At 39.4% G+C, this 13,020-nt stretch overlaps 1 protein-coding gene across 2 annotated transcripts in view; it reads right to left on the reverse strand.

Annotated features, from left to right (window-relative positions):
• Positions 1-13,020, reverse strand: part of MMS19 (MMS19 homolog, cytosolic iron-sulfur assembly component) — a gene marked incomplete at its 5' end in the record, with an annotated part of 29,387 nt that overhangs the window by 12,577 nt on the left and 3,790 nt on the right. For both annotated transcript variants that reach the window (XM_081268568.1, XM_081268567.1), the window contains 7 exons: positions 1,092-1,153; positions 1,244-1,372; positions 1,803-1,872; positions 2,486-2,560; positions 2,922-3,007; positions 3,817-3,917; positions 6,306-6,354. In XM_081268568.1, coding sequence (XP_081124694.1) covers positions 1,092-1,153; positions 1,244-1,372; positions 1,803-1,872; positions 2,486-2,560; positions 2,922-3,007; positions 3,817-3,917; positions 6,306-6,354 — 572 coding nt within the window. The remainder of the gene's footprint in view (positions 1-1,091; positions 1,154-1,243; positions 1,373-1,802; positions 1,873-2,485; positions 2,561-2,921; positions 3,008-3,816; positions 3,918-6,305; positions 6,355-13,020) is intronic.

The following is a 13,020-nucleotide window of genomic DNA, read 5'->3' on the forward strand; positions in this document are numbered from 1 at the left end:
AATTCTCTCTCTCCTCTCTCACTCTCTCTTAAAAAAAAAAAAAAAAAAAAAAAAGAAAAGAATTTCAGGGCAGAAGTGATCCCAAGAAACAATGCCAAATGAAATAAGTTGGTAATTCCCTACAGCAAAAATGGCTGCAGCACTTCATTTATATTTATTTTTTATGGCACTGGGGATTTAACCCAGGAGTGCTCTACCACTGAGCTACACCCCCAGCCTTGTTTATTTTTTTGAGGGGTGTCGGAGGACAGAGCCTTGCCAAGACTGGCCTCAAACACATTATCCTCCTGTCTTGGCCTCCCACCAAGTCACTGGGATTATATGTGCAGTGCAGCACAGCATTGAGCCTGGTTGACTGTGCACTCTGAAGGCAATGACAATCAGTACTCAAATGTTGCTTGCTGTGCTGCAATAGAACTCTTCATTTCTCACATAGTACTAATGTTTGCAGTACACATACCCATGCATGCTTACACAGTAATTAGATCCTGTGTATTTTGAAGTAAAAAAGAAATCAAATGCAAAGTGGGAGAAAGGCCTGAGAGGGTCACAACAAATATCTCCTATACATACTGTGCTTGATTGTTCCTTTTTTGTTCTGCCAATTTGTTGTTATCTCCTGAGATGCCCTTTCCAATTCCAGAATCATATCCCATGCATTCCTCAGAAACCAACTGAAATCCTATCTTATCTATGAGGTCAGTGCCTGCCTACTTGAGCTCACACTGAACTCTGTCTTCTCAGAAAACTATAGTATCACTCATTTTGGTACCTAATCTCATATTGTTACTTAAATATTTCAGCTTTCAAGGGCATGGACTATGTTTCACAATCCTGTACCCCTCAGCACCAAGTATATTGTCAAGGAACTTAAGGAGTACCCTCAAATACTTGCTGATCTGAATTCTTCCTTCAATGTCAAATGCTTCTCCATTTCCCAGTGAACTAAAATGTAAATTAATGAGGATTTCTAAACATAAATCCAGGAAATGTCTGTTTTGTTCACATGTACCCTCTGTGCCTAGAACAGTGTCTGTACATAGCAGGTACTCAACAAAATATTTAAATGAATAAACAAAGGTGCTTCTTACAGGAGTAAAATCAATAGGGAAATAACAGGATGTGACTTCAAATAACTCCTCCACAAAGGGTCCTGTGACAACAGAGAAAGAATGAGGTTGAATTATCAGTTTCATTCACCCAAGAAGCCCGAATCAGCTAATTCATGGCCACTAAGACATACCCAGGCTATAGTCCCTGGAGATGAGATCATGGACAATGCGGAATGCTACCAGAAGATTACGAGGATCCTTTTCCCCATCCATCACCTGGATGAAGCCAAATGTGAAGTCAGCTCCTAGGCCTTTTAGCTCTGGGAAGGAGAGAACAAGGTCACTACTGTCCCATGGGATAGAAAGTTCAGACTTTCTCCTAGGAGGCCTGTGTTCTCCTTCTGTTATCACTTGCTCCTCTCTCAGAACAGACTGTTATTGTCTTCCTATCTCAAGACAAAGTACTCAATAAAGGGATGTATACAAAAACACATACACACACCCACAATTAAAAAAAAAAAAAAATATATATATATATATATATATATATACACATATATAATTCCAGAGATAAAAATGTAAAAAACTTTATATATTGCAGAAGGGGAGAATGGACCCCCAGTCACTCTTCATCATTCTGAGTATTGGCTCTTATCTATATAACCCCCAGGCTAAAATGCATCCTACTAATGGGGAAAAAAAAGTAGTGTGTGCTCACTTTCAGATTTTCTAGTGAGTCCAGCCTCTTACCTTCTTCCCGAGTTCGCATGAAATTGGTGATGATACTGTAGACTGTATGTCGGTCTACCTGGAGCAGGGACTTGAGGGTAGGGGAGAAAGGAAATCAAAAAAGACGCTAAAATATACCTCAGCTGATACAACTACTTCCTATTTTATAATCTCTAAATGGATAACTCTATTTTTTTTTATATTTTTTTAAAGAGAGAGTGAGAGAGGAAAGAGAGAGAGAGAGAGAATTTTTAATATTTATTTTTTAGTTCTTGGCGGACACAACATCTCCGTTGGTATGTGGTGATGAGGATCGAACCCGGGCCGCACGCATGCCAGGCGAGCACGCTACCGCTTGAGCCACAAACCCAGCCCTAAATGGATAACTCTTTATACCAGCATAAGATCAACCTAAGAGGAACTGTAGAAAAAGGGTATGGCTACTGACCAGCACGGCAGTGATGTCAAAGCCCAAGCCTGTCTTTCTTTATGCCTTACTTTCTTTAGGCTAAGAGGACATAGGTCAGACATAATGGCATGCATCCCTCCCTTTCCTTATCTAATAAGAAAGTATACCAATATAAATACGGTCATAAAACATGAAAGAATTCAGAATTTAGAAAGCAGTATGTTTTGCCATCTCATTCTAGTTACATCAAGGGGTAGGGGATGAGAAGAATACCACGGTGACAGTTATTACTCACCTGTACATGTACTTCCTGGAAGATGGCTTTAAGCACAGACACAGCCAGCCCTGGGGGCAAGGCCACACATAGGCTCTGGGGAGAGAAGGGAAGATATGTGAATACTGATGGAATTAGAGTATACTTTCCAAGACACATCCTAAAAGAGGCCTAGTTAGCTCTGGTGGGAATCAGAACACCCTGGTTTAGGAGGAAACACTAACAGAAACTTTCTACATCTAGCTGGTAGCTCTCTTCTGATTCAGCTGAATTCCAGTCCCCCAAAGGTTACTTTTACTCCTTGGAGTAGAAACATAAGTAGGGCTGGCTAACACCAATCTAGTCTCACATTTGGGTCTCTGTCCTTTTAGCACATAAAGCCCTACCCTCAAAGAGCAAGGAGAGAACTGGACAGGGCTCCCGTGAATACAGTTAGGTAATGAAAAGGAGAACTCACAAGTGCCCTCAAACCCTGCAGGACAGATGGGATCACAAGATGATGGTCCTTCAGCCGGTTCTCATAGAACAGGATCAGGTGTACCACTGCACAAACCAGATTCAGCCATTAGTTCATGCAGGCGTAAGGGAGGCCCACTAGTTTTGCTCCTTCCCTCAGTCTCTAAGGCTGTCCCAGTCTGGGTTTCACTACAAAATATTTTTTTTCACCCTGAGATATATCCATGCCTTCCCAGTTGTGGGAAGGCATGGATATATCTCAGGGTGAAAGAAAATATTATCTATTCTCTTATAGATCCACAGTGAAATCCACTCTTAGTTCCAGAACTGCCTCTCTACAGAATTGGGGTCTGCAGATTTTCTTCTTTCTTCCAGTGCTGGGGACTGAATCCAGGGCCTCACATGTTCCACCACTGAATTATACCCCATGTCCCTAAAAGTTGTTGTGTTCTTATTTTTTTGATGCTGGGGATTAAACCCAGGGGCTGCAAACTTTTCTTCTTAAAGGGCCAGGTAGTAGGACATGGTATCTATTGCTATTATTCAAATCTACCACTGTAACCTAAAAATAGGTAATAGGTAAATAAATGGTTGTGGCTGTGTTCTGACAAAATTTACTTTTCTTCTCCAGCTAAGATACAGTACTGGAAACATTACTTTGTCCATTTTATAGACTGGGGAAGATACAGTGAAAAAATTATCTAAAGCTATAGTTGAAACCCATGGGTCTCATGGCTCAGCTTTTACCATCTCAACCACACATATCAGTGAGGAATGAAGACCCTGAATTAGTAGTTTATAGATATGTTACACTCTCCCTCCTATAAAGTTAATTTGAACATGAGATGCCTTGGTTCAGCAATCTGGGAAGATATTCCTACTAGTGATGCCAGTACCTTCCTTTTCCAGGAGCAAGGAGTAACACTGGAGTAGCACCTGTGACAAAAGTTGGATCCCTCGTGCCCGAGTTCGGGGTTCTAGACTCTCTAGAGAGGACCTGGAAGAAAATGGGATAGAGACAGTCTATTATTAACCTGTTCAAACCTTTGAAGTAATAAACACTCTACAATTGGTCACACTCAGCCTCTGGACACAGAAGCAGAGTTAAGCCCTATTAAAAAGAGTAAAAACATTCTAGAAAGGTGCTCAGTTAAGAAGTGAAGCCTGAAGAACTGATCCCCAGATAGATCTGGCATTATTAGAGGCACATGTGACACCACAGCCAATAGAAGTTACTGTTTCCAGGCACTCCCATCTTGACACCTAATAAGAATTGTGCTTGGGGCTGGGGATGTGGCTCAAGCAGTAGCGCGCTCGCCTGGCATGCGTGCGGCCCAGGTTCGATCCTCAGCACCACATACCAACAAAGATGTTGTGTCTGCCGAGAACTAAAAAATAAATATTAAAAATTCTCTCTCTCTCTCTCTCTCCCCTCTCTCACTCTCTCTTAAAAAAAAAAAAAAGAATTGTGCTTATTCTCTTATCCCCAGTAATATGACTGTGACATTCATACTCCTGAAACAGAACTTAGCAGCCACCCACAAGACTTGAGAGATAACTGGCAGCTGCAGCTTCTAGCAAAACAGGAGAAAAGGTATATTTTTATAAATTACTGCTAAGGAAAAAATGCTGAGAACCACTACACCATACCAAGGTCCTAGGTGAAAACAACTCACACAAAAAAACCCCAACACAAAATCCCCAAACCTTATCACTGAAAAGTTACAAAGATGGCCAGAATAAAGGTTTTAACTATGTAAAACTACTGATATGGGAGAAGCTGCCCTGAAGCAACAAGGTGATTTACCTTCAAAATAGCTCTACAGAGATTACAAATAAATATACTAGACACAAAACAAGCAGGAAATAAATTCTTGGTAAGGAGCAAGTGACAATAGTTACAGTAAACCTCAAGGATAAAGGCATATAACAAGGAGTAATGGAGCAAAAATAAGATCCCTTCTGACAGGATCTATAGGAAAACTTCTGCTCAGGAAGTAGAAAATTATGCACTCTCAGTGTTTATAAATGAACCAAGGCACACAAATACTCATAGCATTGTTATGCAGAATATTCAAAAAGTGAAAACAATCCAGATACCCATCAACTTAAGAACCTATACAATGGAGTATTATTCATCAAGCCAAGAAATGTATAACTGCTACATAATATCTAACATGGATGAACCTTGAAAATATGCTTTGTGGAAAAAGTCAGCCACTAAGGTCACATATTATATAATTCCATGTGAAAATTAAATTTCTAAAATAGGCATATTCCTAGAGATTGCAAGGGCTGAGAAGAAGGAGGAAGAAGTAATGAATGCTAATGAGCACAAATTTCTTTTTGGAGTAATGAAGATGCCCTAAAATCTGCATAAATCAATGAATATATTAAAAGCCATGGGATTAGACACTTCAAAATGGAGAATTATACTGGATGTACTGGTGCATGCCAGCAATCCCAGCAACTCAGAAAGCTGAGGCAGGAGGATCACAGTTGGAGACCAGCCTCAGCAATTTAGCAAGTCAAAAAGTGAAAAAGGCTGGGAATGTAGTTTAGTGGTAAACCAACCCTGGGTTTAATCCCCAATAACAAAACAATAACAATAACAAAAGGTGAATTTTATATGTGAATTATATTACAATAAAACTAATATTTAACAAAAATGAACGAAGGCCACAAGAATGTATATCAAAAGTTATACAGAAATGATGTGTTATGTGGGAGAAATGCTGAATAGGTGATTCAGGTTTTTAAATTTCCCTCATTTTCTAGTTTTCCCTCTTGTTTCAGAAGACATGCTGGCTTGACAGTTAACAATCCTTGCTAATAAGGCTAATCAATTTAAATGGTCCTCCAATTATAAAATATGAAGAAGGCAGGCATTAGACTATAAACAAATTATTTTCTCGGGAAGATGGAACCCCAGATTTTAAAAACACTGCTTTTAGCTGTTTCCCTAAGCCTTTTCCCTCTGGCGTGAGGTCTGCCTCCTGGCCACTTTCTAGACACAGTCCACAGCTTGTCTGCTTCAGGTCCAGGTCATCTAGATCCTATAGAGGCTGGATGAGCCTAAAGAAATACAAAAGGTATTCTTGCTCTAATTAAACAACAGTGGATGGCCTTCAACCAACCACCAGGCCCAACTTGTGGAGCTGTGTACCTACAAGTTGTGTGTTTCCTAACACTACCTTAAGCTTTAGTCAGACATGGTATCTTTTCAGAACAATTCAAAGATGTAAGCTTAGTCTGAAATACTGATAGAAAGGGGTTTTTGGATATGGGGGAAATTCGGGCTCCAGGAAAGCAGCAATGCATAAAAATAATTTTCTCAGAGTTCATAGGCAGGGCTAGAAGAGCATTCTAGAACAAAGACTCTTACCCAAGGGCTTCCACCACTTGTAACACTGTGTAGCTGCCAGATTTCACATCTAGAGGAAACAAAGAAATTATGAAAAAGAAATTATGAAAAACAAAAATAAAACCCCTATTACAGGGTTCCATTGCTCTAAATACCAGTGCTTCCTGCCTACCCTAGGTGTGATACCATGGGGCCCACTGCACTTGCCAAGAACCCCTTCCTAGATAAGAAGTGTTACAATAACACTTCAGATATGCAGCTTTCAGTATAAAAACTAAAGAGAAAGTAAATCATTTGGAAATTACTTATAATAAACCCAAGAGAAATAAAAAATAAAACAATTTGTTAAGACAGCTGGGCACAAAGTTAGTATTATGAAATTAAAAACCATCCCATATTTATATGAGACTGTAGACATAGTAGGGGGAAATCCTATTTGTGTATGTGTGTATATGTGTGTGTTTGTGTGAGAGAGACAGAGAGAGAGAGAGAGAGAGAGAGAGAGAGAGAGAGAATAAATGAACACATACCTATTTATAAACTTAGAAAAAAAAATCTGGGAATATATACAAAGGAAATGAAATCTACATCTGAAGAGATGTTTGCACTCCCAAGTTCACTGAAGCATTATTCATAATAGCCAAGATTTGAAACAACACCGAAGCAGCTCTATACACACTGATAATGGAACATCTAAAAGCAGAATAAAAGCTGGGCAAGGTGGTGCACATTTGAAATTCCAGTTACTCAGAAGGCTGAGGCAGGAGGATCACAAGTTCCAGGCAAACTGGACAACTTAGTGAGAAATAAAAATAAGAAGGGCTGGGGATGTAGCTCAGTCAGTGGCAGAGCTCTTGACTAGCATGTACAAGGCCCTGGGCTGGATCCCCACTACTGTGAAATAAATACATGAATGCAGCACAGGGTAAAAAATAGTGCATATAATATGTACAGATCATTGTTTTAAGAGGGAGAGGGGATGTTCTCATTTACATTTATTTACATGTCTGAAAGACATAGCAGGAAAGAATAATATTATCTCAGAAAGACAATGAATAGCCAGGGATTGAGAAGTAGACTTTTTTTTGGTTTTGTTTTTTTTAAATTTGGTACTGGGGATTAAACCCAGAGGTGCTTTACTGCTAAGCCACATGCCCAGTCTTTTCTACTTTTTGAGATAGAATCTTGCAAAGTTGCTGAGGGTTGCCTCAAACTTGTGACCCTCCCACCTCAGCCTCCTAAATTGCTGGGATTACAGGTGGGTACCATTGTACTCAGCAACAGCAGTAGACTTTTCACTGAAACATTTTATTTTGGAATAATTTTAGATTTATTGAAAAGTTGCTATATAACCCTTACCCAATTTCCCCTAATGTTAAAATCTTATATGCTACATTTGTCAAACCATATACATTTGTTAAAATTAAGAGACTGCCCGGTATGACAGCACACGCCTGTAGTCCCAGCGACTCGAGAGGTTAAGGCAGGAAGATAACAAGTTCAAAGCTAGCCTCAATGGCACAGTGCAGCTCCAAGCAACTTGTGAGACCCTGTCCCAAAATAAAGAGAGCTAGGGACATAGCTCAGTGATAAAGCACCCCTGGACTAAATCCCCAGGACACAAAAACCTACGAGATTAATACTGGCACACACATGCCTTTAACTAAACTCCAGGCTTTATTCAAATTTCACCAGATTTTCCTACTAATGCCATTTTTCCAGTGAAGGATACTACATTGCCATTAGCCATCCTGAGTCCCTACTGCCTTCTACTCTGTGAAATTTTCTTACCTTTCCTTGTTTTTCATGACCTTAATAGTTTAAAAGAAGTACTTTATAGAAGAATGTCCCTCAACTTGGATTTGTTTGATGCTTTCCTCATGTCTAAACTGGGATTTTCAAGAAGAATTTCAAAGAGATGAAGTACTCTTTTCTTCAGGTCACATCAAGGGTACAAGTTACCCACATGGATTCTCTACCACTGGTGAGGCTTTGATCACTCAGTCAAGGTACAACCACCAGGTCTCTGTACTATGTAGCTATTATTTTCCTTTCTGATACTCTTCTTTACAAGAGAGTCTTTAAGTCTAGCCCCACTCAAGGAGGAGAGAAAGAATAAGCTCCTGGAGAGAGGAGTATCTACCTGTATTATTTTATTTTATTTTTAAAAGAGAAAGAGATGAGATGAGAGAGAGATAATTTTCTAATATTTATTTTTTAGTTTTCGGCAGACACAACATCTTTGTTTGTATGTGGTGCTGAGGATCGAACCCGGGCCACACGCACGCCAGGCGAGCGCGCTACCGCTTGAGCCACATCCCCAGCCCTACCTGTATTATTTTAAATTCTTCTAAAAAAAAATTCAGGCCAGGTGCGGTGACACATACCTGTAATCCTAGCAATTTGGGAGGCTGAGGCAGGAGGATCCCAAGTTTAAAGCCAGCCTCAGCAAATTAGTGAGACTCTGTCTCAAAATAAAATATAAAAAGGACTGAGGATATGGCTCAGTGGATTCAATTGCAAGTACCAAAATAACATAAAAATTTAAAAAGAATTCAGCTATTTATTATATCAGTATAGATTCACATAGACTTTTATATTTTGGGTAACAATTCAATAAATACAATCCAATTTATTAATGCCCAATAAATAAAAGGTTACTTATATTGTAGCTCAAGTTATTCCATATTTGGCCACTGAACTTAAGGTTTGCTCCTGTGTTCCTTTGATAGGAATCCCCTCCCTTTTTTAAAAATTTCTTAAGCACTTTTTTTTTTTTTTTACTTTCTAGCCCTACAAAATAGTACAGGTTCATCTTGTAATTTCCCTGCTCTACCCCAGAATCAGCCTTTTCTTCAAGAAGCCCTGTTTGTTGTTTTGAAAATGGCATTTAGAAACCAAGATCTGTGCACAGATGTGCTCATTGTTATTAAGATGACACTATTTCTAGGCCTGCTGAGCACAGAAAGCTGGGAAATATATGTATGCATCCTAACTTACATTACACATTTTTTTATCACTATTTCTCTATGTGTGCATATATATTAAGCTAATCTGAAGATCATATTAAAGTCTCCAACTCTAATCCAGGACTATTGGTTTCATCCTAGCCTTCCCCCTTTGCTTACTTATAATTTCTTTCTCTGACAGTGAGAAAGCTGATTCCCATTATCTATTGTTTACAATTTGTTCATTCCTGGTATAGGCCATAAATTATATTTAGAATTATCAATCAAACACAGTAGTTTATATACAATTTTGATCTTGGTGTTAAAAAAAAAATAAAATACTGTTTTCCAAAGTCACCTAGGTCAGCTCTTTTTCCCTGCCCTCTTCAGGTGAGGGTATGTTATACACTAGTTTCACTCTGCATTCCATCTTGGAGGGACACTTCTTGCTATATTGTGCTTTGGCACTTTTTCAGTGTTGCACCAGGTAAATATATTACTTAACAATTTTAGTGGTACAAAAGTAACAGGAAGATTTAACAGAGGCTTTTTAGTTTACAATTTCAAGGGAGAAACAAAGAGCAAAAGGTTATTTTCATAAGGGTTTGATTAACAGAGAGTAACAAAGAGGAGTTCTAGCTAATGATGGTATGACAGATATGCAGGGAATTACTTTCAGGAACCTGTTCTGGGTTCCTAACTCACCTACTTCTAAATGCAGGACCTTAGCTAGTTACCTCTTGCTAGCAAGGGAAAAAGTAGGGGTGGGGGAGGCTTGAGAACAAACTCCTAAGCCTCCAATTCTCCTTAAGTCTCTGGCCTCAGGGTAACAGCTGTGAGCTGAGCTTGACAGAGGCTCACTCTGGCACTAAAGTAAGAAGTCCAACCAGACTGAGGAAAGGAGAGCTCTAGTTAGGATTCACAGCTCGTGACTGGCACCAATGTAGACATCAGGCACTCTTAGCCCTACTTGTGCCAGGATGTGGAAGGCCCAGCTGCTGCCCTAGCTCCTGAGAAAGAGCCAAGGGAAAAAATAAGCAGGCTGTAGGATTGGGGGAAGGGGCAGGAGTCAGACTCATAGGACAAACCAACCAAGGAATTGATGGTTGAGTTCCATGTCTGATTCCTTAAGTGTAATACTTTCATGAAGAGAAATATCTGTCTTGGTTGAACCATAAAAGAGTACTCTACGCCAGGCTCGGTAGCACACACCTGTTATCCCAGCGGTTTAGGAGGCTGAGGCAGGAGGATAGCAAGTTCAAATCCAGCCTCAACTTAGCAAGGCCCTAAGCAACTCAGTGCGATCTTGTCTCTAAATAAATTACAAAAAGGGGCTGGGATGTGGCTCAGTGGTTAGCAACCCGGGTTCAATCCCCACAACCAAAAAAAAAAAAAAAAAACAACACCACTAAAATAATAATAATATTTCTATCAGCAAAGGAAGTTTCATTATGCCCCTAGAGTCAACTCCCACTCAAATTTTCTGATTAAAAATAACTTCTTCAGCATTCAGCATACATCAGTGTGAAACTTTATTGTTACAAAGAAACATTCACTTGCACGTGATTCCTTGCATCCCAATACTTGAGTGAACTCTCCTGGTGGAACCTTTTAGTCTTCAAAACTTTCATAAGGATCCCATCTTGAATTATGCAGTACATTTAAAAAGGGGAGGAGTACAAAAATAGTACACAATTAGGAAAAAAATAATAAGGCAATCATAGCACAATAAGAAAGATTAAGGAAAATGGGAAATAAGCTAGCAAAAAACTAGAATTGGTATTTTGGGGATATTTTCACAGAGGAGACTAAATTAAACATCTTATTCCAGTTCACCTCAGAAATGTCTTTCATATATGAAACCTTCTTTTCATCTCTATAACCAGACTATATAGTCAATAGTGACTGTTGTCCAAAAGCCTTCTACTTTTTGGTGTGATGAGAATGTTACTGAATTTTTAGATTATGGAACACTGTGAATATTAGAAACAAACAAAAAAACAACTGAATTGTTCATTTAAAATTGCTGAAGTGCAACTGGGCATAGTGGTGCACACCTGTAAAGAGACTCTGGAGGCTGAGGGAGAAGCGTCACAAGTTCAAGACCAGCCTCAGCAACTTAGCAAGGCTCTAAGCAACTCTGTAAGATCCCATCTCAAAATAAAAAATAAAACCGGCTGGGGATGTGGCTCAGTGGTTAAGTGCCCCTGGGTGACACCAAAAAAAGATATAAATACAGACAGGGAATAAAGTGTGGTGGCACATGTCTATAATCCCAGATACCTGAGAGAGTAGAACTGAGGTTATCCTGGACAACTCAGTGGGACCCTGTTTCAAAATGAAAAAAACAAAAACAAAAAAACCAAAAAAAAAAAAAAAAAAAAACCCAACAAGGTTGGGGATGTAGCTCAGTAGTAAAGTGCCCCTAGGTTAAATTCCCAGTACCAGAGAAAAAAAGAAAAGAAATATATCAGGGAGTTTTGTGGAGGTTTTTTGTTGGTTTTGGTACTGGGGATTGAACCCAAAGGCGCTTTATCACTGAGCCACATCCCCAGCCCTTTTAAAATTTTGAGACAGGGTTTGGCTAATTTACAATCCTCCTTTCTCTGCCACTGAGTTGCTGGAGTTAAAGATGTGTGACATCATGCCCAATGACAGGGAGCTTTTAAGGAGCCCACAGTTTGGTGGGGCAGAGTGACATTAAAATAATCAATGCTGGATAAGGTGACACATGCCTATAATCCTAGAGACTCCAAAAGGTGAGGCAGGAGGATCTCAAGTTCAAGGTCAGGCTTGGTAATTTAGGGAGATCCTGTCTCAAAATAAAAAGGGAAGGAAGAGAGCAGGAGTAGAGACAGGAAAGGGGAAGGAGAGGTACTGGGGTTCTGAATTAGAACAAGATATATTTCATGCTTGCATGATTATGTCAAAATGAATTCTACTGTCATGTATAACTAAAAAGAACCAATAAAAAATTAAATGAAAGGGGTGGGGAGGGGCTGGGGTTGTAGCTCAGTGGTGGAGCACTTGCCTCGAATGAGTGAGGCCTTGGGTTCAATCCTCAGCACCACATAAAAATAAATAAAGATATTGTGCCCATCTACAACTAAAAAATTTTTTTAATAAAGTATGGGGGGCGGAGGTGGGGATGTATCTCAGCTCAGTGGTAAAATGCCCCTGGGATCAATCCCTAGTAACACAAAATGAACAAAACACATCAATCACAGCCTAACTATTTCAGTGTCACCATAGTGATAGAAACAGATACTGGGTTTAAAAAAAAAAAAACAAAAAACAAGTAATATTCTTGGGTTTACAGACAAAGATTACTAACTTTAAGTGATTAATTCTTTTGCCACTATAAGTACTCCCACATGAAAATAACCTAAATACCTGGGAATACTATTAATTATACACGGGACTTCTGGGATGAAAGATGCTAATAGTTAATTTTCCTAAGGGTAGACTCCCTGGTATTATGGGGAAAAAAAATAAAAGTTCTTTTCCTTTTCTAGGCAGGCCTAAGTTTTCCCTATATGTTCAAGATTTACTCTTTACAGATGGACTTACTAGCACTTCCTAGCTCCCTACTTTCTTCAGTAGGGAACTGATTCATGTGGGACACAGAGGATTCCTCAAAGGAGTATTTATGAGGTCATTGACCTAGAAGGCACAATCGGATCTCTGTCTGATGGAGTTACAGTCTCTTGAGAATCTGTAGTGGCAGCCCAAGGCAGAGCAGATAGGTCTGGGGTGATGCAGGAGGACTGATATGAGCCAGAGAGAGA

The sequence above is a fragment of the Spermophilus citellus genome (genome assembly GCF_964194105.1).
Source record: "Spermophilus citellus genome assembly, chromosome: 15".
NCBI classification, from domain to species: domain Eukaryota; kingdom Metazoa; phylum Chordata; class Mammalia; order Rodentia; family Sciuridae; genus Spermophilus; species Spermophilus citellus.